Source organism: Amblyomma maculatum, chromosome 7, assembly GCF_055883805.1.
Source record: "Amblyomma maculatum isolate TAMU_Amacu chromosome 7, ASM5588380v1, whole genome shotgun sequence".
NCBI lineage: Eukaryota > Metazoa > Arthropoda > Arachnida > Ixodida > Ixodidae > Amblyomma > Amblyomma maculatum.
Genome location: NC_139350.1, coordinates 137583770 through 137610272, shown reverse-complemented (window position 1 = coordinate 137610272; position 26503 = coordinate 137583770). Strand labels below are relative to the sequence as shown.

The following is a 26503-nucleotide window of genomic DNA, read 5'->3' as shown; positions in this document are numbered from 1 at the left end:
ATGGGCGGGGAGGCTCCACGAAAACTGCTGAGTTAATTCAGATACAGGGCACACTCAGTACAACTGAACCTTCCAAAAACAGGAGTTTGCATTATATGCACCGTTTTTTCTGGCTTACAGATTGATCAGCCACACTGCTGAGCCATAATGCAAACCCAGTTCGCGGTCATACATATATAGTTTCATATAAGTACCAAAGGCGACCAAAGCAACCTCGAATATTCACCAGCTGTTGCTGCCTGCAGTTTCTTTCTGACAAGCGATATTAACCGGCCATACAGCCTGTATTTCCTGTCTCTATCAGTTACATTAAACACTGAATTATTAATTGCGAACGCGTAGCCTAGCTGACCGCAAAAAGGAATTCGGAGGTAAATAAATGCAGTGCCATAACGTACAGACTTAGAGCTATGGAACAGAACACTGCACCAACTGCGTATTTGAAGGCGGAATACCTTCGGCAGAACAACGAGATAAGCAGCCCACGGGGAGCCTAATTCCCTTGCGTCGAATGAAGCGCACAATGCACAGCCGAACCCGAAGCCCAGAGCGAAGCTAGAAATTGCACTACACGAGAAAAACTTCGTCTGCAACTGTAGGTCACAATCAAGCGCGTCCAAACTCCGCACTTGATTGTAGCAACCAAGCGCGGATTTCTCAAATCCTCCTAGATTAGCAAGGAGATTAGCAAGGACTATTTGATACATGAGTACGCGAAACGCTTCGACTGAAATAGGCATGGGAAATAAGCCACGAGTACAAGTGCGCGACCAACGCTATGACCAACGCCAACTCTATGACCAACGCGCCAACGCCATGCCAACGCCACCGATACACATAAGTTAAAATTATTAAGAAAATGAACAATAACTTATTTTAAGCACAATTTTAAGTTATAAATTAGTATTATAAAGGCTTCACTTGCTGTTGCGCACATTTTTCCTTTTGCTTAGTTTATGATGACGTAGGGTGACGTATTTTGTGCGTGGCAGCATCGTGTTACTACTGGTGCCACGGTGCGTGTCTGCAGCCACAACATCCGGTAGCTCCATATCCGCTCTCTCAACTAGGGTCCCTAGAAAACATGGAGGAAGAAATATTGCTAGAGATATGCTAGAAATATTGTCTCTCGTCCGCCGGCTGCGACGGAGGCGGCCGCTGAATGATCGCTGCGGTGGCGCTGCGGTGAAGCGGAGTGCCACTGCCGACGCAGCAGACGACGCGTGCGCCCGTGCGCTTCGAAATGCATTCGCTGCATGCTCATTGTCAGGTGCCTTGTACATGCGATGCCGCTCTTAAGTCTTTGATTTCAGTTTAGTTATAATATTGAATTCGCAGCCGAGTTGTTGGCATAACCACAGATACGATTTTATTTTTTTTTTTTTTTTTCGTGAGCGAAGTTTTGCGCGCATGCCCCTGAGCCGATTTAGAAACGAAGCTGCTTTTTATACCCTATTATCCTGCTGAAGCTACCGCCGTGCCGTATTGTAATGAAGACTTCTGAGGATTTTGTACAAACAATTGCGCCTGCATGGAGGACTATACTAGACGCACATTCTAGGCTCCAAGGACCATGTGTGCGAGCAACAGAGCGCTGTCGCCGGCGTTTTCATTCACACTATAGTTTCATCTTAACTTCTTCGGACGTTTAGCTAAGTTATAACACTTATGTAGAACTAGAAACTTTCGGATGCATGCACAATTAAAGCACGCAAGATGGGAACCCGAGCCCTTCAAATCGCACCGCGCTTCAGGTAAACTGCTCATAGGCATTCTTTGGTGCTTAGGAAGCCAGTAGCCACTCATCAGAGTATACCATCACTTCTGTTGACTTGCGTTTTGCAACCTCTAAAACATATTTTAACAGCCAGCTGTTGAGAGGAAGGACACTAACACTTCTTTCAAACTCTGTCCTTGAAGGTGTTCATTTTCATTTTTCATTTCACCGAGAGCTTTTACCAGCTTTGCCACCTTGTCCTTCGTACGACAAACTGCTCGAGACTTAAAAGTCTGTTTCTTAATTTTTCTTCTTCTTGACAGGGTGTTCTGAGTTAGCTTTCGCAAGTATTTGCAGGCTATATGCATGCTGCATCAGAAATAATGGTACAGTTCGTCGCAAATTAAGTAACGCCCATTGTAGGAGGGAAAGGTCTTGGTAATAGGCTTCAATCCGCTGCCAGGACACAATTGCTGAGTTTCGCAATGTCCTTAAGAAGATTAATTACCTCTCCTGGTGACTTTACAGCTATCTCCTTGACTTTGTTTCCTCGAATGCACACAGCAGCATTCATAGCAGCTTCACCTGTATCACTGCGATGGACAGAACTCGCCGATTAGCGTAGATTGCCTCCGGAGATTCGTCCTCGCTTGAGTGGCACTATGCGAATGTTAATTGCTCAACATCAGAAAGATCGACATTTGTCCCCAGTGGCGGTGCCATATGCAGCTTTCTGCATTCCTGGAGCAGGCTCGCGTCACACGATCCACCCCCGCTCTATTCTTCAACTGGCTCCACTGATGCTTCAGGATCAGTGCGCTTTTTTTCTTTCTCTGCAGGTCTCCCTGCTGACTGTTTTTGCTCGTTTCTCTTGAGAGGCAGGGGTTTCAACAAGTATTTTGGAGTGTCAGGAAACAGCGTTGAGATGGCATCCTTCGTGAGTTGCGTAACATCCCGGGGAATCTCAATTACCTTTCCCTGTCTTAAAACAATAAAGCAGGGTTTGAAGTGTCGCTCACAAACGTCGACACTGGCTTGTTCGTGTTACAGTAATGTGATGGCAACCCTGATCCGGATCCTCCGATATTTATATATACCGATATTTATATCAACGTCCAGGATTTCCTGTCTGCAGCTCACAAAATAATGAGGAAGATATTCGCCACTTGTGGGTTTGCCCGCCACTGAAGCCGACAGTATCGGCACCTGACGGCAGTGGGCCTTTCGCCGAGCAACCCTTCTTCGTACATTGCTTGCACGCAAGGGCCTTATCGTCGTTTTCTCTTGAACTTTATAAGAACACAGCCAACCTATTTTCTTTCATTTATTACGCCTTTTAATTTTCGTTTTACATATTCCTTTATGCCCTAGCTGAGGCAATAAACAATGTTATTGTCTTTGCCGCCGCGCTTGATGTTGCGCTCCCACTATTGCCTCTTCCTGCGTCTTTCGGTGTCCTGGAGAGAGCATTTCACCTTGCACGAGCGCTACCCGCTCTAGTACCCGGGCAAGAAACCCGTGCTATCACGTTTACCCCGTTTTCTGGACATGACGCGATCACATATCCATAAAAAAGGCACACCTGCACACATGCTAGCTAATTTGAGCGCATTCCGGTTCGCGAGCGAAAACAAGTGCAGGTGGTGCACGAGCTTTGCCACGGCACCAACGGATCAGCGCGGCGCAGACTCGCAGTACGGCACAATCGCCACAGCATCACGTACACAACGCGACCACGCTCCGAATGCGTGCAGCGCCCCCTGCGCTTTCATCCGGGAAGCGGCCAATCGGTTCCGCAGGTATGGTGGCATACCGCAGGGAAGCCCGCTCGGACCAACGTTTTTAGATCCCTTTCAGTTTGAAAGCTGCGGCGCGGGAAGTGTCGCCTTTCCGTTTCCTGCCGCGCGGTGGCGCTCGCCACGCTGTTTGCCCCAAAACGTTGGTTTTCCCGACTGGCGCGGCCCTTTGTACCTGCGCTCGCAGTGGTTTTGCACGTGTGCGTGTTTGTGGTGTGTAGTGCCGTGATAATTGCCGCTTGCTTATGTCTACGAAGTGAGTAGCGAACATGCCACGTTGCTTCGTGCCCGGCTGCAAAAGCGGTTATGACTCCCAGACACCTGCTACCAGAAAAAGACATTTTTTTCGGCCGCCCAGTGACCCTGTACGTCTCCTAGAATGGCAGCGCATGATTCCCCGACTGGACAGACAGCTTTCGAGCTCCTGCGTTGTATGTGATGTACACTTCCACGACGAGGATGTACTAAAACATTTTGTGCACCAGATTAATGGTGACACCGATGCAAGCAAGCTCACCTGCGTGAGCTGATTGAGTCGAGGATGCTCGACTTAACTTCTGAAGTTGACACGCCCGATCACAGTGACAGTGACCACATTTACTCGAAAGCAGAAGTCGATGAAAGCATACTGTACTATTTTTCAGGCTAGGTGGTCCACAAATTCTCCAAAACCTCAACTTGCACTTCCTGGATGGATGGATGGAATATAGGAGCGTCCCCTTTGAAACGGGGTGGTAGCAGTAGCTATCATGCTCATTTTTCTCCATATATCTTAATTATTTATTTAGAATGGTTAACTAAACCATCATTCTATTTATTAAATTTTTCTCTGCTTTTAAGCCACCAATCTTCCAGTCGTTTTTTGCTAGTTTCCACCGCCGGTTTATTCACCCGGCCACTGGTATCTCTAAACCCCAGAGCTTCAGGAACAGTGATTGCGTCTGCATCAACTTCCGGACGGATACCATTACATTCGATTATAATATGGTCAATTGTTTCACTGGAGTGCATGGAAGATATCAGCTCTCATGTGCCAGTTGTTGGCAAAGACGCATACCTTACAGTGTATAAAAGCTTCAAGCAAGGATGCCTAAAGCATCCCACAAAAAAAGATGCTAGAGTTTACTAATATTGTGAACAAAGCAGTTTCGGTTTCCTTGAAAGGAGGTCCAGTTTTTGGGGACATTTTTTGGGATGTGCTTGTTGAGCTGGAATTCCAAAACCTTGCCCGGCTTGGTTGTGCAGAACATAAGGCCACTTTTACATGCCAGGTTCTGCATTTCGTCATAGTTACACGCATGCACTTCTATGCGAGAGACCAGAATCCCCGGCTGGAAAACAGAGAAAAGGTTGCCATTGCAAATAAAAAAGCTCGCCTTCTGTAGCCAGTCTCTCTGTGCTTCCAACTCAGTGTGCCTGCATTTAATGCTTGCCTATGCTCACTGAAATTAACATTCTAAAAATTAAAGTGCAAAACGCTGCTCCCGGCTGTGCGATCATTGCAAATAAAAAGCTCGTCTTCTGCAGCTATTCCCTCCGTGCATCCGGCTAAGTGTGTCTGCATTTATTACTTGTGTCCGGTGAAATTGGCATTGTAAAAAACGTGAAAACGCTGCTCGTATGTGCGGTGCTCTGTTGGTAACAGCGCGGAATTTCGTGAATGCGATCTAGAAACAGAACATCGCTGGTTCTCATTCCTTAATGTGTCGTGCATTCTCCCGAATAGCTATTGATAGCTTTACTCCAAGAAATACTAAAATGTCCATTATAAACGTAGGAAATGCGATGCGATATAAAGCGCGAGGCAAATAAACGATCTTTTTTTTTTTTTCGAACTGGCATCAGCCTGCTCTTTACCTCACCCAGCCTCAGGCGAAACAGTTTTTTTAACCATGAGACTGAAGTTTTAACGTGACAGCTCCAAAAGCCCAGCAAATTTGAGCTCTACGTGTCCGTTCCCAGTTTTATCGCGAATGAGAACCGGCTGCCACAGCCACCACACCAACAGCAGAGTGCGAGTGGTTTCGGGGCGACAGCGACAGCAGCGCCGCGTGGCGAGTGGAAACGGACGGGAGCCGCTTTCTCGGGAGTGACTCGGGGGAGCTTGCAAACTGAAAGGAATCTAAAAACGTTGGCTCGGACGGCAGACTAGCAAATACTTCTAGGGACTCTAGCTCAATGTTACTAGAACAAACTCAGTTTCACAGCTCCCCGTACCGCCCAGCGGAGGAGCGTGTCCCAAGTGGCGGTCGCGAGAACTAGCGGCGCTGCGGTCGACTCTTGCTCCTTCCCGGGCGCGTCGTCTGCTACACGCAGCGCGGAAGCATGGAGCGGCTAGCGCACAAATAGTTTTAGCAAAATGCGGCTACGCTCTACACGGCTGCAGTAAAATTATAACTAAATTATGAAAGCTTTGGCTTCAAAGCTAGGTATTACCTGGGAGAGCGCGTTTATGTGCTGCGAAATTCCCTCATTAATGCTATGAAACAAATCTGACAACGCCGTCGACTTGCTCATCAGCGCTGTTTGTTGCTTTGCCCACTGCCTTCTGTTTTGTAGCGGGTATTCCAGTACTAATTAGACGAAGATTCAATGCCAGCAAACGGCCTACGTCGTTGCCTAATCAGAACGCCTGTTCTTAGTGTCCTATTTTTTAGGTCTGACGCAGAATAACGATCTGTTAGCATTTCTAAAAAAAAGTTTTGTTGCTTATCTTATACAAGAACGTAGGATGGGTGGAGTTAATTAGCGAATCAACTGAGAAAGGATTCAGCGGGAATGGACATAAGCAGAGCAAAATCAAATAACTGAACAAACACCGAGTCCCTCTCTCTAAAAAAAAAAACATTTATAGCAAGTTATCACAGGTGTTTGGGATTTTATTCGCACAATGGCCTTGAGAAATCACCCCCCCCCCACACACACACACACACAGAGAGAAAACAAAAGAAGTAACGACACTATATTATTGCTTGTAGAGGTAACTGTAATGAAATTCAACTGGTAACGCAGCTAAAGAAAAATGAGCAAAATGCAGTAGTTGTCAACAGTAATGTGCAGATGAAGTGCAGCAAACAACAAGAACAACACTGCTTCCCCTTTGGCAAATATTTGACTATACAGCACAACCTATTATTTTGTTTGAGGGAGAATGAGCATTTATACATAGATTAATTGGGTAGTGATTGCACACATTCTTACTTAAATATAAATATCACAATCCACGTATATATATAATGATTGCACGTGTATTGAGAGTAAGCACAACTGCAGAGAGCGAGAATTCTATTAGAGCAGCTTGGCCTTTTTCCTTGCTACTGACTTTTTCTGCAAGCTCCACGCCGCTCTAAATCTTCTGAGTTCTTTTCGAGGTTTTATTTCAACTGCGCTATTTATTCTTTCTTTTTCTTGTTTGCTGCCGAAGCTCGCAGAAGTGCTTTTCTTAGCAGTCATGCCTTCAGTTGTTGAAGTCGTTTTCTTTTTTCTGACCCTCTTGCTTGCCGAATTTTTCTCCGCAGCCTTAAACAATTAGAACAAACTTGTCGCAAATTGTTAGCACAGAGCAGTTTTTATGATGCATTCGCTCTTCGCATAAGCTTTGAACTGCGGCCCCCTCATACAATTTCATTTCACTGGCCTGCTTAAGATGATCTACCTATCCAACCCTTTGCACATTATATAAGAACTTTTTGTGCACTTTACCGGTGTACGCGTTCATTGCACACGACAACCGCTCGTCGATCACAAAAGTCTTTTCAACTAGCAAGTTTCCTCGAACTAGACGACGAGTGTAAAACAGCCCGCATCTTTCATCTGTCTCCTCATCGCGAAAGTACTGAAATTTCCATTGAGTTGTTGCCAAAGTTACAGACTCCAGGAAATCAAGATTAAAGTCCGAGTCCGTTTGTTCAGTGCTGCTGTCCTGTTCGTGCTGCTCTGATACGGAGTCTTGTAGTTCGCTTCCGACACCACTGTCGAAACACATGTGGAAGCGCGATCCTTTGGTGACTTTCTTTTTGGTCTAGAATGCTTCGGTTTTGAAATGTGTGCTGGCAATGAAAGAAAAACCCTTGGTAGAGCGCCTGATGCCAACATCCATTTCCCTCTATCCAAAATTACTTCCTTACCTTGAATTATATGCCGATAAGTCTTTAGGACGTCTTCCTCTTTTAAGTGCAGATCACAAACCCTGCATTTCGAAGTCAGTTTTTGATCTTTTCTGTGAACGGCTTGCTCCCATCTTTTAAATTCGATAGGGTCTTTCGGTGGCGGGAAAAAATGACAGCCTTTCAAGTCTTCATTTCAATACCCACTTTTGCACCCTGGGGCAAAGCAGGTCGGCATGGAAAGTACCGATGTCGCAAAATAAAAATAAAAAGAAAGAATTAAGCCAAAAGCGGCCGACGCGCACTGACTAGCGCGGGCACGTGTTTCAGAAGGCCGCTGCAGCCGCCGACGCTGGCAGCCGCGGGGCAGGTAGCGGCGACGAGGGAGCAAGAGTAGTTATAATTTTACTACAGCCATGTAAGTGCAACGGCAACACGTCGATGGGTTACGTGATACCTTGAGGCGCGGAGCCTTATGCAACCAAACCTCCCCCCATCTGACAACGCCATGGCAACAGGTAACAGCTACGTGTGTGCCGGCCGCTCCATGCTTCCGCGCCGCGTGTAGCAGACGACGCGCTCGGCGAGGAGCAAGAGTCGACTGCAGCGCCGCTAGTTCTCGCGACTGCCACTTGGGACACCTCTCCGGGCGGAGCTGTGAAACTGACTTTGTTCTAGTAACGTTGCGCTCAATGGATACATTTGCTGCTGTCACGTGACTGAGCGGAGTTTGGCATCGTCTGCTATGCGCTGCCGAGCAGCCTTTCTGTTTTTGTTTTGTTTTGTTGTTTTTTTTTGCGATTGTAAGACGAAAACCTTTCTAGGCTCATGAGACGAAATCCCGTGCGCGAGATCTGTTATATTCAGCGAGATGTGTTCAGCATTACTTCCATCTGCAATCCCACACTTGAACGCGCACCAAGGAACGCCACGCGACAGGATCGATGGTGTACCATAAAAACACACTTGCCGGAGAAAGTGTGACATATACGGCGCCTTTCCTTTCCTGTAAGCCAATTATAATTACATGTAGCACTGCAACGAACGCCGATAGGAGGCAAACAATGAGAGGCAAATGATAGGATAGGAAGGGTAGGCTTTCTCCATTCTCCTCTTAAAGGACATCTGCAGACTGCGACAGCGAGAGTGCGAAACTGAGGATCCAGACCCGCTACGAAAATTAAGCGAGAAAAGGATACCTTATTATGCCAAAAAGCGTATTAAGCGGGATTATATCAACGAAGTTTCACTATATATTCGTTTATTAGAAAAATGAACACTCAAAAATAATAAAAAGAAAAAGAAAACAATGATTGTTATAATTATTATTTTATTAAATAACAAAAAGAAAAAAAAACATTGTTATTATTTTATTATGTTAGCAAGTGTTCATTTTTCTACTATGTTGCCGCCTCGCCAGACGGGTTTCTGTCAAACATTTGACTATATCTTCGTTTACCCCTTGTTAAAATCTGGATAAAGTTCAATCACTTCAAACTAATGGTTACGGAGCAACCATTTTTCTAGTTCCTTTGGAGATTGATTCGCTTTTTTTTTATTGTAGGTTTCTGTCCAGTCTTTCGTTGTCGGACCATCTGAATTATATTGATATCATCGAATTTCATAACGTTTCACTTTTTAGTAATGGCCTCAATGTCGAGTAGGTGCGGGAAGGCTAAAGAAATATACCAGATATGACCATGACTACCAGATATTAGCGAGGCAGAGGTATAAGTAAGCGGCCGGTCGTGTAGAGGCAAATAAGGTGAAAGCTGCCTCATGTGATTTAAAGAAAAAAGAGGATATCATTGTGTCCATGGTGTGTTAAGCGAAAGGGGCGTTCAACGACAGCTTTTTTTTTTTCGTAAAGTTGACATCCTGCGCTGTTTTGGCGAAGGAAGTCCAAGGAATGAACTACGCGCATAGGAACTGTTCCTACCATCCCGCCCATAAGACATGGATTGAGGGTACTGCGATTTTACTGCAGGGAACCGCAATAAAACAACACAGTAATGTGTGTAAATAAAAAAAAAATTGTACCTACTGAATCGGTTCTCCCGTAATTCATTTCGCCAAACATGCAGACTTTCTGCATTTCTTTCTCTACACGAGACAGTAGACTGTCGGCATGTGGCCATTTGTGCACCATGGTCAAGAACGTTTTGGCTGAAAACATAAAACATAAGGCATTTGTTTCTATTGCGGATAACTATAGCGCCACGTTCATATAGCGTCAATGTAAAATCAAGGTGCCTGTGTACTGTGCGATGTCAGTGCACGTTAAAGAACCCCAGGTGGCTGAAATTTCCGGAGTCCTCCACTACGGCGTCTCCTATAGCTTGAGTCGCTTTGGGACGTTAAACCCCACAAACCAACCAACACTTGAAGAAATTTTGGTTCCATGGTCGGGTGGAACACAAAACTTGCAATTTCCTGATATGCTCACATTAGTAGAGTTGGCGAGCGTTTACGATTTTCACTTAAAGACGCATGTATGCATGACTGCGCGCAGGCAGAATGGCTGATGTGCACAATGCAATGCAAAAAAAAAAAAAAAAAAGGCGATACTTAAATTGGCACGGTTTATGAGGCTAGTGGTGAGGCGATAGCAAGCGCTCAAGGACGATGTTTTTTCACCATTTTATTTTTTTATTTTTTTCTATTGCCGGCCGGGCGATGATGCCACCGTTAAACTCGGACTCCAATTCTTGATATTTAATACGTCCCAGTGAAGGGTCTGCGAAACGTGCTGTCTGCATTCGATACAACGCCGGGGAGCTCCACCGTTAGGGCATGACACAATAGCGTTTCACAAACAGGGACAATATTTTTGTTCACATATTTATGCTGCAAATTTTTGTACATGGGTACCACTCTACCGATACTTAGCATCAGCAAACAATTAATTGGCTTTCCATTTTGACTATTTAGGCATCTTTGATTCTACCTTTTTATATATTTCATTGTTTCAATTCATTAATTTGTCAATTTCACGCTCTAAATATTCATGATTACCATAATCAAGCTCTGCCTTTTCATTCTGAGCATTTGATACCTTTAAACCACCTTTCTACATAAATTTCTAATTTTCCCAATTATTTCAATTCACTAAATGATCAGCTACACACACTATTTTCTTAATTAGCCTAAGCAAACATTGGTTTTCTATTCTGAGCAATTTGACACCCACGAATCGTCTTTTCCCAATTTTTTTTTCGTTTCTTCAATTAAATGCGATGATTTCATTAACTCGCCTATCACACGGCAACCACAAATTACCACGATGCAATTTTTTTTTTTTTTTTGCGCAGCCCCCGATTATATCCGACATATGGTACCGACAACTACTACTGCTACGACGCCAACGGCGTTTCAGCCGAACGAGCTGTATAAGCTACCGCTTTAAAATTGTAACAATGGCTTATGGTGCCTCGAAGGCCAGCGCTGCCGAAGGCATCGAGGCAGCCTACAACAACCGTACAGCAGCGCCGCAAGGTGCATGCACGGCCAGTTTCATCGCGGTTTCAACAGTAATAAATAAATGAAAAAAAAAAAAAAATGTTGAACCAGTGTTATTAAACTGGATGAAACGTCCTTGTGCCTCGTCCCGAGTGCACGAAAAAGCAATAACAACAAAATAATAACAAAGGAGACTGAAATTCGTTGACTGGATTGTTCGGCGGACTCACGCTGCGTTGCAGCGCGCAGCGAGAAGCAGACGACACTGTTCCTCCGCCGCGCGCGGCCAACGCCCCCTGCTTCTCCTGCACTACTCCGGTGGCAATGTATTGGCTAGTGTGCCGACCGAGGCCTCCCGGGCGGCACTATGAGCGATGAATGCCGGCGGCCGCCGCCAGAAGCACTGCAAACTGGGTGGTTACCAGCCGCGCTGTCTGCTGCCTACCGCGCTCTCACATCTTCGGCAAGAGGGCTGCTTGCACTGCATTTCAGCTCTCATTAAGTCGCAACAGACCTCAGCTATAACTGAAGCCGCGGACTACAAGTTTCAGGGTGTGTGTTTTGTCTTGGACTGGAAGCGGCGCACGTATTTAACGCTTCTTGCTTGCGAAGGCTTCTGCGAAGTTTGAGCATCTTAGTCCCGGACATTTCGTGCTCACAAAGGGAAACCCAGAATTTCTATTCAAACAACAATTAAAGCATAGGCATTTATTGATATAAAATATATTTGTAATTAAAACAGAAGCTTGGACATGTTGGTAATCCATTGTGTCGAACAGCGCGAAAAAAAAAAAAAACGACAAGGACGAAGGAAGACAAGACGAGCGCTGACTTTCAACTGACAAGTTTATTGCATGCCTGCATTCACATATATGCAATAAACTTGGCAGTTGAAAGTCAGCGCTCGTCTTGTTGTCTTCCTTCGTCCCTGTCGTCTTTTTTTTTTTTTTCGCGCTGTTCTACACAATATTTGTAACCCCTGGAACAAAGTGAAATGCTTCATTTTTATTGAAATATGGTTCTTTCTGCGTACTGTACACTTGCTGACAAGTAAACACGTACGCGCAGTTTTATTAATATATTGTATATGCGAACAACACAGGAAACAAAGTCACGCAACACTCCTTTTATGTATATGTAATAAACACAGGCACATGTGGCAGAATTGCATGAACAGCAGAGCGCAAACGAGGGACCTTTACTTACAGCGGCTAAGGTACATCGCGGCCTGTGATTGCACACAAGGTTTGGCCGAAGTCACCATCTTTTGAATAAAGAAGCTGACGAAGGTTTTTTTTTTTTTTTTTTTTTTTTTTTTCCTCAGATACACAATATGCACGAGACGCGGCCGGTTCATCGCGAGGAAGCTCGTTGGTAATGCCGCGCTTACGGTCAAACACGCGTCTAATATATAACTGCACCCATATGACATATGTGTAGCGCAAAATGACAATCGAGGGACACAGAAAAGGTACACAACACAGGTGCTGTCTGTAGCGCCTGATTGTGTACACTCTTTGTGCTACACACTGTCATGGAGCACCGTTACCGACTCGCCCAAGTTTCCATCCTTGTGAATATAACTGCATGCTCTAAAAATGTTTCTCGGCAACAAAAGCAGTTGCCGTTTACCTTCCGTCATTTCTATCGATGCTTCGTTCCCATTGTACAGAATGCGTACTTACGTAGCATCATAGCGCAGTAATACGTACGCTCCTTGTTCTAGCGGTAGCCCCGTTTGCCAAAAAAGCAAGACTTCTCTGTGCACCACCACTTTCTCTTTGGCATTTTTCTCTGCAGTTTAGTGAGAGGCACTGGGTAAACAACAATCGGGAACCGTGCTTCACCACTGGCGACACAGTAAAAAAAGAAGCGATACAGGTGAGCACAGAACGCGCGCACAAAACGAGAAAAAGAAAACCGATGCAATCGTCGCCGAGCAGGTAGAAGTGCGGAACGACTCGCATGAGCAAACACCTACACCGTAAATAAACTACTGCACCTTCGTGAAAGCAAAAGACGCGCAGAAGCAGGTTTAACACGCACGCACAACACCAACAGATTGCCGTATTCTGAAGAGAGAAAACTGCGTCGTCTGCTCAGGTGGCACCCTCCCTACAAGCAGCGTCCTCTGCCGCTAACGATTGGCTTTCATTGCAAATAGTGCCATCCTCGCCAATAGGGAAGCGCGGGCGCTCGTCACACTAGCCAGTATATTCTAGGCACTGTAGCCCAGCGATGACGTAAGGGCACGTGTATGGGCACGTGACGCTCCGGTGCAGGATGATGTGAGTTCTGTCTCGCTACTCTTGTACCCGTCATCGCGCCGTTCCGCGCGGGAAACCAATGGTTGGTAAATAGCGTGTGGTCGTGTAAGCATCAGCAGCAAAATGAAAACCGTAAACGCGGCACGTGTGTCACCGGCAAAGCTGGATACAAACGGTAAGCGCTCTTCCGACGAGGAATGCAACGGTACGGGCTGCGCGAGCGACGAGCGCGAAGAGAACGACGACAAAGAGGATCTACCGCCGCCGGCCACCAAACCTAAAGGCAGCAAACGCAAACGACCCGTCGACGGCAAACGCCAGCGCACGTTGACCGAGCTGTTTGAGCAGATGGCAAAGCGTGTCAAGATCGAGGACGGCAAGGCACAGAGCAAACAGTAGCCGGTATTGGAGGTGAGCTTCACACGCTGTCCCGACTGCCTCCAGGAAGCCGCGGAGTTGCGGCTGTTTGAAGGAGACCCGCCGGATGCAGTTGACTAGGTGCGGGCGCTTGTAGACAATCGGCTGAGCTTGCTTAAAGACGGAGGCGCCGACAACGGTGGCAACGGTGGCAACAACGTGATGGATACACCGCGTCATAAGATCACGCAGTTTGCTGTGTACGATCGACACACTCCTTCCCGAGATCCGCAATGGTGCCAAATTGGACGAGATTTCCTATGGCGCAAAGCCCTCAACTCCGTTCCAGAAGTCGCTTCGCAGAAGAGGTGCTGTGCTCCGGGACCACGTTTGCAAGGAGATGGCGCCTTTGGTCGAGGCGAGGATGCGCCACATTCCCCCCACACCTGGCTCTGACTGGCGCGACCTCCCCAATATCGTCGTGCGGCTCTCGGACGGCGTCCCGTATACCAAGAAGCTGCTCTACACACATCACGATGCGAAGAATGGCAAGTCATCGACCGGTGCCTTCCGAGGCGTTTGCCCATGTGCCTCAGACAAGCCCTGTAACCAGGCGTGCCACCAAGACAACACGCTCATCCTCTGGTGCCTGCCGCACACGGGAAACCGGCACAACCACTGGGCCGGACTCTACGGCAGGCTTGAGTGGTACGGCTTCTTCATCACAACCGTGACCAACCCGGAGCCGATGGGCAAGCAAGGTCGTGTCCTGCACCCTGAGCAACACCGTGTAGTCAGCGTGCGAGAGTGCGCGAGGTCGCAAGGTTTCCCGGACACGTACCGGTTTTTTGGCACCATCCTGGACAGGCACCTGCAAGTTGGCAACGCCGTACCACCGCCCATGGCACGGGCTATTGGACTCGAGATCCTGAAGTGCCTCGCCAAGTGTGCGGCTAACTGAACGTGTGTGCATTTCATGTTTACTGCTTCAAACCCAATTTGTCAGGATTTTGTTCGAAGTGAGGGCAGTGTATCTTGATGCCATGTTTCCTCCTAAAGTCATTGGTGTTCATTTTTATATCGCCAGTATACAGCGCTTCTCTTTATTGATTTCGCGTGGTTCTACTTTCTACTATAAGACTCGTAGCTTTTTTTCACGTTGCAGTTACTGTAACTGCTCCATGTGCCGACTTGCGTTGAAAATTGCTACAGGGCTCAGCAAAAGCCATGTTCACTGTTTGTATTCATGTTTGTATATGAATGTTTTTTGCAAGTTGAGTTATTGAAGGTTCTCTATTGGTTTTGAAAAAGTTATTTATCTTCTGGAAAAATGCTCAATCCTTGTCAGAAATGAATCTAAGCTATTCGTTTTATCGGTCATGTGTTGGTCAGGGTCAGTGGTTGATACTTTGCTATTGCGTGAAGACTGAATACCGTGCATATTTATTTGCATACAATTAACTCGTATCGGAGGAATACGGGTGAAGCCTCTGTCTGTAGCCGGCATAGTTCCACTGATACGTGGATGCGAAGCAAAGTGCTTTTTGTGTCTGCTATGACGTGCAAGCATTCCCATTGTGTAACTCTTTTTTTGCTCTTTTGTGTTGTGTTATAAACTCCATTAGCAAAAGACCTCAATTCTTTTTTTTTTTGTTAACATGGTAGCCTGCGGGTTTTACGGTCGCCCAATGAAGGGCTGGCATGATTTGTACAAATCGGTCGCCGCCGAAAATTTTTGAAAGGATCTTACTACCTTGTAGGGAAGCCCGCTATTAATTTCATAATATGCGCATTTTTAGGGTTTTTTTTATTATAATAATAACGCATTTATTCGTCCAAGGAGTGGGCGAGATAACAGGTCGGCCCAAGCCAAAAAACCTTGCAGGTATCTAGAGGGCTTCGGCCTAACAATGCGGGATATCAAATGAATATTGCTAACTGTCGTTTTTTCACGATTTAAAACACTTCTCCTAATTTCATAACATTCGCAAACCAAGTCACATTTTGTGTGTGTGTGTGTGTGTGTGTGTGTGTGTGTGTGTGTGTGTGTGTGTGTGTGTGTGTGTGTGTGTGTGTGTGTGTGTGTGTGTGTGTGTGTGTGTGTGTGGGTGTGGGTTTCGGTTGTAGTAAAAGCCATCAGCAATGTGAAAAACACCGCGCCTTAGCGATAGAAGTGCTCGCGTGCCCTGATATTGCCTAAGGCGTCAGCGTTCCGTCAGGTGCGTCGAAAAGCGCGCAGCAGCGAGGGATCAAAACAAAACTCGCTCGAGACGAGGCGATCCTAGAGCGTAATGCTGCAGCATGTGATCAAACTGACACCGTCGAGATGAATGCAACGAATGAGGGCGGAACACCAGCAGTGATCTCAAATGGCCAGCAAGGAGGCATCGCTACACTAGGATGGAGACCGCAGGGATGAAACGCCCACTGCTGCGAATGCGATCTCGGTCACGATCGGAAATGACCAGGTCAGAGCCGTTAAAGGTGCGGGGTCAATCACCTCATGCAAATGCGAATTTGAGACACTCCTCAATATGTCGAGTGCCTCGTGTGAAAATGAGCGCGTACGTACAAAGCCAGACGATGCAGCGCACCTGTCTATAACTCCATGGATGGTCAGAGCGGAGGAGCCGGAGTTACGCTCACAGGCGAGGACGGTCTCTTTCGCCTGTGCACGGGAGTGTGTGCGTAGAGGTGTGCACGGGCCGAAATTTTGAGCCCGAGCCCTAAGCCCGATCCGGCCCGACCCTGAGCTCAGACTTAAGGCCCGGCCCAGCCCTATCTGACCTGACCTGCTGTAATTGTGTTGAAGCGACGGTGCACAAAGAAATACTATCAGGATTAATTTACTAAAAATCTTGAAATGTTGACTTCTCGCGTTTAAAATGGGAAATTTGCAGAATATACAAAAGCACGTCACATACATCGAATTATCGCTGTAAGTTGTTAAGAAAAAAACAAGTTATGTTTTGGTGTGAAGCTTGCGCCATTTGCAGCGCTCCATGGCTGACGAATCAGGCACTGTTGAAGTTGCTTTTGCTACTCTAACTTGAGGCTGGAATGGCGCTCTTAGCAGGAAGAGCAAATTCTTGGCTCGGGGTCAAGGGTTGGATTCTGTGGCCAAGTACTGTGCCAGGTGAACTTGTTCACCGTGCGCATTTCCCGGCGCCTCCCCTGCATTGCCTGCGCGGAGAAACGAGGAAACTCGGGGACTGCAGATGCTTTGTCCTGCTAGGAACACGAGAGAGACAAGCGCGAGAGGTGACCGGCTGAAGTTGCATGTACTTGAGATTAATGTGTCTGGCCCGGCCCAGACAAATATGCTTTGGCCCGGCCGCGCCTCGAACGGAGTAGAACCCCTTTATTTTCTCGTCCCGGCTCGGCCTGTCTGTGTCTCTCGCGGGCAAAGGAATCGCTCAGAATGCTAATGAAGCGGGCATTACCACAGGGCAGAAAATCACATGCTTTTTTCATGTTTTCTTGGAAATAGCGAGGAATAATTTTACATTCTGCATGCGCTGCGACTGACTCAGCGGCGCGTCATGTGCGTAGCAGCACAAAAACACTCTGGTGGCGCACACGAAGGAGGCAGACCGAAGGTCAGACACCCCATTCGGGGAATGTATGTAGTCGTGAGTAAAGCAGCGGGCAAAGGTACACTAGCCCGCAACCAGCGATAATGCAAATGAAATCATGTCAACGTGAATATTTCCTGTTACAAGCAATAATGGACGGAAGCACTACCACATCCGTGATGCCGGAACTACAGAATGTTTTTTGAGATACGTAAGCCATTAACAAAAAAAGAAATTGTTTGGATTTGTTCGATGTACCCGACGAAAAGTGCACTTCTTTCCTCCGACGTACATTTAACCACAACCTCAAAACAGACTGTCCGGATCAGACTCAATTCGTATACCGAAAAAAAAAAAAAAGTTTTCTTTCATCTGGCGAACGGATATCGATCGTCGGTTCATGAGGGCACACTCAAAGGCAGCATTCCTACGTAAACTTAGGGGCTTGAAATAATTTCCTTAATTGTAATTTTAATTTCTTTTTCGCTTTATAATTTTTTATGAAGTGATCAAGTTGTATGCATGTGGTCACGCGGTAGGCACGGAGTCTCAACGCTGTGATGCAAACGCCTGTTGTGACGTCAAGGGTCGGTTGTGGCATCAGCCCAAACTCGCTGCTGAATGTGCGCAGTAAAGCCTACGCTCCAAAAGGCACCTCCGCTGCGAATGGTCCTCTCTATACCCCATTTACCCTTGTTCAGTGCTCCTTCACACCTCTCTATACTGAGCAACCTAACACAGAGACAGCTGATTCTGAACGAGTGACACACTCGAGGATGGGCACCTAATCAGTGCGAATCGACGCAGTGAAGCGCAGCTAAAAGCCTCACGGCCGGGCCTCAAGGGCAGACCGCGCAACGCCGTTGGAATCCAGCGCGCAGGCTGCCAGGTCACATGGCCGCATCTACTATAATCCATGTGTCTAATTCCTGCCTGCATTCAAAGCATCATACTGCATGCAGCCAACGTTACTGTATCATCATCATCATCAGCCTGACTATACGCACTGCAGGGCGAAGGCCTCTCTCATATTTCTCCACTTAACCCGGTTCTGTGCTAGCTGTATCCACTTGACCCCTGCGAACTTCTTAACCTCATCCGCCCACCTAACTTTCTGCCGCCCCCTGCTACGCTTTCCTTCCCTTGGAATCCAGTTTGTTACCCTAAGCGACCATCGATTATTCGCACTACATGTCCTGCCCATGCCCATTTCTTTTTTTTTTTTTCCACTAGAACGTCAGTAACTCGTTATTTCTCTCACCCACTCGGCACGGTTCCTATCTCTTAATGCTACCTCTATCAGTTTTGGCTCTATAGCCATCTGCGTTGTCCTCAACTTAAATAGAACCCTCTTTGTTAGCCTCCACGCTTCAGCCCGATTGGTGATTTGGTTTGGTTTGGTATGTGGGGTTTAACGTCCCAAAGTAACTCAGGCTATGAGAGACGCCGTACTGGAGGACTCCGGAAATTTAGACCACCTGGGATTCTTTAACGTGCACTGACATCGCACAGCACACGGGCGCCTTGCTTTTCGCCTCCATCGAAAAGCGGCCGCAGCGGCCGGGATTCGATCCCGCGTCCTCGGGAACAGTAGTCGAGCGCCGTAACCACTGCGCCACCCCAGCTGGGGGCCGATAGGTGAGTACAGGTAAGATTCAACTGTTATATACTTTCCTCTGGAGGGATACCGGTAAGCTGCTAGTCATAATCTGCGAGTGCTTGCCAAAATGCGTCCTTAAACAGCTTAAGGCCGTTCGACGTACATTCCAAATAACACAGTCCATACATTTGCTATGTTCAAAGTACCCATGTCCTATTCGCATAGACTGGATTCGCGGCCATGCTCGCGATCCACATAACATACAAGCAGATGGTATGACGCATATAAACACATCAGATGATCCACCACCTTCCCCTCTTCCCCCAGATCCGTTCCTGTCCCACGTTTCCGATTCGCAAGTTCTGCGCCAGCGAACACGCGCTCTCATTCCTCCGTGTTCGCACCCTCTCCCCCGTAGTCTTACTCGGCAGGAGGAGGCGACAGTGCGCCGGATCCGGGCAGGGGCGGCTCTGACCCCATCTGTTCGACATCGATGGCGGGAAAAAGATCTACCAGTGACTGACAGGTGCCCTCACTGTGAGACTCCACCTGACGTCTGCGATGTGCGTCACTTGTTGTGGACGTGTCCATCAACGACGCACATTAGGCAACGGATAATCATGAAGGTGGGCCTGCGGTGGAATCGCGATAGTGATTATGAGAAATGGACAATGGACAATCGCTATACTGCAACCTTCTCGAATACATAAGCACAACTGGACTTCACTCCTTCTTTTAACTTTCTATCTCCTGCATCCCATTCCCCCTTTCTCAACTTATGCCTTGTGGCAAACTCTTCGAAACAAAAAATGCGCTCCATCTAAATCTTATTCTCCTTGTTATTTCCATTTCATGGTGCGGATCTGCGGTTACTACCTGTCCTAAGTAGACGTATACACCTACTACTTCCAGTGCTTCGCTGCCTAACGTAATTTGCTGTTCCTGTACTGTATACGTACGTTACTGTATATCGGGGTGCAACTTAAGAAGAAAAAAAAGACAGCAGTGGGCAACAATTGATGGATAGGAAACGAAATCAGCATTAATGTAATGCTTGGCTATAAAGCAAAATGACTCAAAATCCTTTAATAACTCTTTCGACGGGAAGCTCCTTGTCTTTACAACGACAAGTCATAATATGCTTAAAGAAAAGAAAGAAAGACTCTTGGGAAAAGTTTGCTAGCTTTTTATTTTACTTCAATCGGTCGATAACCTATGACGTGACTGAAACACCTTAGATTATGCATTACTGGCAGAGATGAAGCAATAAATTTGCCCCGCAAGGCCGAAAGTTCCGGCCACCGAGGGGATCGGTTTAAACTGTTTTTCCGCACCACACGTGGAGAAGAGATACATCGCAAGATGCCTTGCGTGTTGTCGTGCTTGCACCTCTTGCACGCTCACTCTGCGCTGGTTTCAGAGCCCCATGTTGGCCGTGGCTCCATGCCATCATTTCCCTTTAAACGTTGAGAATTGCAGTGCTCGCTGCCAAACTTACACCGGCAGCATTTAACTTCGAAAATGCGATTGGCTTGGACGTCATGCAGCAATAGTTTTTCGCAAGATTCTAGAATGTAGTACACCAGTTACAAAAAAGCGCCCCATCGGCGGGAGGCAAAACGACGCCAATCGCAACACGTACGTCAGCAAGGTGGCTTTGACATTACTCCGTGGGGTGCCAATAATCTCTCTCCTGTGAGGGATGGGGCAGCGAGCAGTGGTGAGTACTGCAGCGTGTGCAGGACAGCTAGGCAGGTTGCCAGGCAAATACGCCGCACAATGACACGTTGCCTCTGACTTCGCTTCGCAGCGTTTTTCGCAAAGGGCGCCCATTGGCCGCAGTTTGTTGAGCCATGGCGCTGGGGGAAGGCCGCATTCACTAAATTTAAGGAATATTATACTCACGACCAGCTTATTTTTTCAATTGTATTCGGGTGCCAAAGTGTTACAGTTAAAAAGTAAACAACTTAGGTAAGCAGCAAACTTGTCAGCACGATTCGTACAACTATTTTCTGATGTCAACCACGCCCCGTTCGGTGGTCAGGCTTCATATAAAATTTAAAATAGTCGTAATTTTCCCTGTGGAGCCGTGTGAAAACTGACACAGCAGTTCCCAGGAAATTTTCGCCGGTGGTCACCAAATTTCACACTCAGTCATGGCTAAAAAAAAAATAAATCTTGGTATCACGTAGCATTGGACTTATGTAATCTGCCTCGTATACTGCTGGGTTTTCTGCAGCTTTTTATTTACAGGCGATTGCATTTGTATTTGACCTCTTTTTGAGCCAATTTCAATGCATGACAAGTGTGCGTGGCCGATGTGGGCGGACGCGCTTCGCTTCGGCTCCAATTTCTATAAGCTTCTGGCCGGATACAATTGCCCCATTCCGCACATGTTGGTGCATTCTGCAAGATCTCCCTGAGCAGGATCTGTGGAGGCAAGTCTATTGTCCGTGAGTGCCTTCTTTGGCCGCCCGTGGATTGTGAATTGCCAAGCGGACATCGCGGAGCTTACCCTAGCTCCGGGTTATGAGCCTAACGCCGCTTAGTCATGACCATGATGACCAAGAGTGTGATGAAGGGGAGCGCGGAGGTCGGCGCCAGCCACGCTGTCGCGTCCGGCGTCATGCCATGCTTCTTCGCAAGTAGCTATCGGAAGCCACTGACGAGGAAGGGCAGTCCACGCAGATGAATAAGGGCCCATCCACTCACGGTCGCGGCGGTAGTGACGAGGCGGAAGGTGGTCGTGGCCAGACGATTGCCAGCGGAAGGCCGTCGGACAATTATGCGGAACACCTGGAAATAAAACTCGACATAGGCGGAGAACAACATCAAATCGAGGAGGCCTCGGTCGTCGATGATTTCTTGATCCCGGACGGGGGGGTTCTTCACCGACGCCGAAGAGGCAAATAAATACCAACCAGACAGAGGACTTAGACGACTGTCCATCGACGTCCTCGGACTCCGAAGGATCGGTTAGACCCCGGAGTGGACCTAATCAGACATCGGCTCAAGGTCTGGCGAATATTCTAGAGACGAACGAATTTCCTGCCGCGTCGCCGGTCAATATGAGCCCCGGACGAGGGGAGGCAGTGAACGAAGCTATGGAGACCTCACCACCGCAGCGGGACAGCGAGGCCGATATCTACCCACTGCAAGACGAAAATGCGGAGCGTTGGACGCTTTTTTCTTCCAAACGGCGCCCAAAAAAGAAAGGCTCGAAGTTCGCTGTGCAGCATAGCGACGTCATTTTGCAACCAGGCGAGCCCCGGAAAGAAACAAGAAACAAGATAGCGCCGAAAGCCGCAGCTGGCAGAGCAGTGGCGCACGCGAATGGTGCGACGCGCTCTATATCAAAACATCTGGCGGGAGCGCAGCGGCAGATGAGGCCACGTCCGCCGCCGCTACCGAAGGATGATATCAAGATCATCTACCGCCCCAAGGGAGGTATAAAAATCAGCGAAATCTGTGTCGACCAGGCAACGCAAGCCCTCGTCGCGGCCAGCGGAGGAAAGATCAAGGAACAAGACTTCATCATGAGACTCCGGCCCGGTTCGAACATCATGATTGCGAGCACGCCCGATCTGGACATCGCCGACGTGCTTAGGAAGATCGAAAAGCTCACTATAAATGACCAAACCTATGAAAGCAACACCTATCCAGCCCTAATGGACGACCTCAAGCGTGCCGTCATCCACGGCGTTATGCCGGGGCAATCACCGGCCCTACTGAAATCGAGGCTCCGGCTTCAATCCCAAGGAGTGGAGATTCGCGAAGCGAGAATGCTGGGCAGGTCGGAAACGGCGCTCATCACTTTCGACGGCCCGTATATCCCGCAGTGGGTCATTTACCGTTCTGGAGAATTCAAGACCTACCCATATCGTCCTACGAGGCAGATCTGCTACGTATGCGGAAAGCAAGGCCACCGTTCAGACGTCTGTCCACCGCCGAACACCAAGCTCTGCAGGACGTGCGGCACACACGACCCACCAGAAGGGCACCAGTGCAAGGCGAAATGCATGGTGTGGCAAAGCAACCACGTCACCAGAGAGTGCCGTCGACGCCTCAAGACTACTGACGAGCTCCGGGGCAGCACGACCGGCGTCCGGCAGTCCAGGAAACAACACTGGCGGCGGCGGCGGCGGCGGCGGCGGCGGCGGCGGCAGCAGCAGCAGCAGCAGCAGCAGCAGCAGCAGCAGCAGCAGCAGCAGCAGCAGCAGCAGCAGCAGCAGCAGCAGCAGCAGCAGCAGCAGCAGCAGCAGCAGCAGCAGCAGCAGCAGTGGGAGCCCCAGCAGCAATTGCAACAATTGCAGCAGCAGCAGCGGAACCGGAACCTGAGTCAAGAGCGCCGAACCAGGTGACTGAGCTCGGAGCGGGACCATGGCCGCTCCTCGAGCCAAGGCCGTAGCATAGTGAAAGATCGCAGCCACAGCCGATCCAGGGAGGACTCTTTCCCGCCTCTAAACCGGTCAACGGCCAAGCTGGAGCAGCAACAGCAGCAGTCGCAGAAGCAACAACAGAAGAAGGGCGGCGTTAAGGTGAGCTGGGGAGCGGGCCCTCCAAACTCACTGTTTACGCACTCGGATCAAAAGAATATTACGCGTAACTCGGAAGAGGTTAAAGGTCTGAGAGAGGAGAATGCATATCTCCGTAAAAAAGTCAATGACCTCATAAAGAGATGCACGCTCAAAGAACAGGGCAGGTACCGTGGCCCCCGATCCCACCGGTCGAAGTACAATGACCCCCGTCCGCCTTAGACATGAGCCCCGAGGAATTAAGAGCTTTCATGCAGCACGTGGAGAATTTCACGGTTCGCATCAAAGAAGAGTTCTGCCAAACTCATGCAAGATTAGATGTTATGTATGTCAAAACCAACCTATTAGAACAGAAAGTCACGTTAATAGAGCAAAAAGTTGCGTGGCAGGAACACGTCAAAAGCCAAAATACGCGACGAATAACAAACGAGGCCCGGGACAGGCTCATACAAGAGCGCCGTTTCGGCACTGAAGGCTCCAATCCGAACAACGCCCAAAGCCATGGCTAAACAAACACCACTAGAAATCTGGCAATGGAACTGCAGGGGGTACCGCCAAAAATACGGACTCCTAATGCAGTTTCTACTCACGCAAGACTCCACACCCGATATAATAGCTTTACAGGAAACTAACACGACACCGACACTCAGGGGATGTACGTGCTACGATACCAGACGCACGGCAACCCTGGTGAGCAAAAAGTTGGTAACCATAGCCCATGACCCGATTCCCAACACGAAAATTGAGCACTTAGTGACGGAAATTATTCCTAAAAAGAAGCACAAGGAAAAGAGTGTCTTTCTCGTAAACCTCTATAGCCCGCCTCGCCAGCGGGACGCGAATTTTCATAAACTCTTTCTAGGTGCCAGCAAACTTGCTAAAAGCAATACGCTGCTCATTGTAGATGACTTTAACGCTCGCGGACAGCAATGGGGATACCCCACAAATAATCAGAAAGGTATAGAGGTCGAGGATGCGGCGGAAGCGATCCAATGTACCCTCTTAACTGACGAAACTCAACCCACGCGCTTTGGCAATTCTGTCTGCCAGGATACGTGTCCGGACTTGACTTTTGCCAGGGGGGCGAAACATGCAACGTGGGAGAATCTGCTGGAGAATCTAGGCAGTGACCATTATATCTTGAAGATCACGATAACAGCCATCAACATCAAGCGCAAGCTCGGCACGGCCAAGATCACCAAGTGGCCGGCCTTTCGCAAGGCATGCACGGACCTGGAAGGGGGGATTACTTCCATAGATGATTGGCGTCAACAACTCAGACATCCAGAAGCAGTACACTCAGGAAGTGGATCGCACCGAGCAAACACCAGAGGTGGACCCTCGGCTCCTCAGGCTATGGGAGGCACGCCGAGGGCTCACCAAGCGCTGGAAGAAGCAGCGCTTTAACAGGAAACTCAAGCTGAAGATTGCAGAAGTCACCAAGATAGCGGAGGAGTACGCAGCTCAACTGGCCAGGCAGAGCTGGCAGCAGTTCAGTAGCTCGCTGGACGGCACCCTTAGCACGGTCAAAACATGGCGTATACTCAAGACCTTCCTCGACCCTATCCAAACCAGGGCCGAAAGCGGGAAAGCTATCCGCAGACTCATCCATACCTTCGAGGGTACGGAGAAGGAACTGTTAGATAAAGTAAAAGGGAAATGCTACGGCACGACTTTGCCTGCAGCATACCCGAAACCATACTTGGGAAGACCGAATACCCACCTGGACAGGCCGATCACCAGGGAAGAAGTGTTCGCTGCCATAAAGATATGCACGCGCAACACGGCGGCGGGTGCAGACAAGATCCATAATGCACTCATACGCAACCTCAGCGACGGGGCGGTCGACCAATTGACAACCTTCCTCAACGGGCACTGGGCCGCAAGAACGGTTCCTGAAGAGTGGAAGCATGCAGAGGTCGTAATGATCCCAAAACCGGGTGAGAAACTCCAGATCGAAAACCTCCGACCTATCTCACTCACCTCCTGCCTAGGCAAGCTCTACGAGTGTGTCTTTACTCGGAGGCTCCAAAATTACATGGAGGACGAAGACCTGTACCCCCACAGCATGTTCGGCTTCCGAGCTCACCTCTCCACCCAGGACGTCGTCATACAACTCAAAGAGGAAGTCCTCACCAATGTCCCGAGCGCTGGCGAGAACGCGGTCATGGCCCTTGATATTAAAGGGGTCTTTGACAACGTTAGCCACGCGGCTGTAATGGAAGGACTCGACAACCTCCACTGTGGCGAGAAGATTCACAGCTATGTGAAGGCCTTTCTCTCCAACCGAACTGCAACGGCTGGGCTCGGAGACCTTCGCAGCGATAAATTCTCGACCCCCAACAAAGACACACCTCAAGGGTCCGTCATCTCGCCACTACTTTTCAATGTGGCTATGATCGGACTCGCTAGACAACTTGAGAAGATCGAAGGCATACAGCACGCCATGTACGCTGACGACTTCACGGTTTGGGTTACCTCCGGGTCGCTCGGCCAGAAAGAAGAACGACTACAAGCAGCGGCTACCTGCGTAGAAGAATATGTCCGTGCACGAGGTCTCGGCTGCTCCACAGAAAAATCCGAACTCTTGCGAGTTCACAAAGGAAAACACAAAGAAGGGACCCTCAATGTCTCCCTCGAAGGACAGCTACTTCCCTAACGAGACAAGATACGAGTCTTAGGAATGTGGCTTCAGAGCAATCGGCGATGCGGCCATATGCTCGGCCTTCTCAAGCAATCGACCACTCAGGTCGCCAGGATGATCACGCGTGTGTCGCAGAAGCGGAGCGGTATGCGAGAGGGGGATACCCTGCGCCTGGTTCAGAGCCTGGTACTCAGTCGCGTAGGCTACGCCCTTCCGTATTTCAACCTCAACAAAGAAGAAGTGGAAAGTGCAGATATCATCATCCGCAAAGCTTACAAGACAGCCCTGCACCTACCAATGAACTCCTCTAACGCAAAACTACTAGCTCTTGGCATTCACAACACCTTCGAAGAGATCAAAGAAGCCCAACTGGTCACGCAGATAGCCAGGCTCCAGCAGACTCCTACGGGGCGCTCGCTTCTTAGGCGACTGGGGCTATGTGCAACT

The 26503-nt window shown here is 48.5% G+C and overlaps 1 protein-coding gene across 1 annotated transcript; it reads left to right on the top strand.

The window, feature by feature from the left end:
- Positions 1 to 13433: 13433 nt before the first annotated feature.
- Positions 13434 to 15277, top strand: LOC146184839 (DNA (cytosine-5)-methyltransferase 1-like). The gene has a single exon (XM_084608846.1). The coding sequence runs from the start codon at positions 14103 to 14105 to the stop codon at positions 14661 to 14663; it is 561 nt and encodes a 186-aa protein (XP_084464972.1). The 5' UTR covers positions 13434 to 14102; the 3' UTR covers positions 14664 to 15277.
- Positions 15278 to 26503: the final 11226 nt, after the last annotated feature.

Coding starts and splice junctions, on each gene's coding strand:
- LOC146184839 (XM_084608846.1), top strand. CDS start 14,103: ATGGCGCCTTTGGTCGAGGCGAGGATGCGCCACATTCCCCCCACACCT.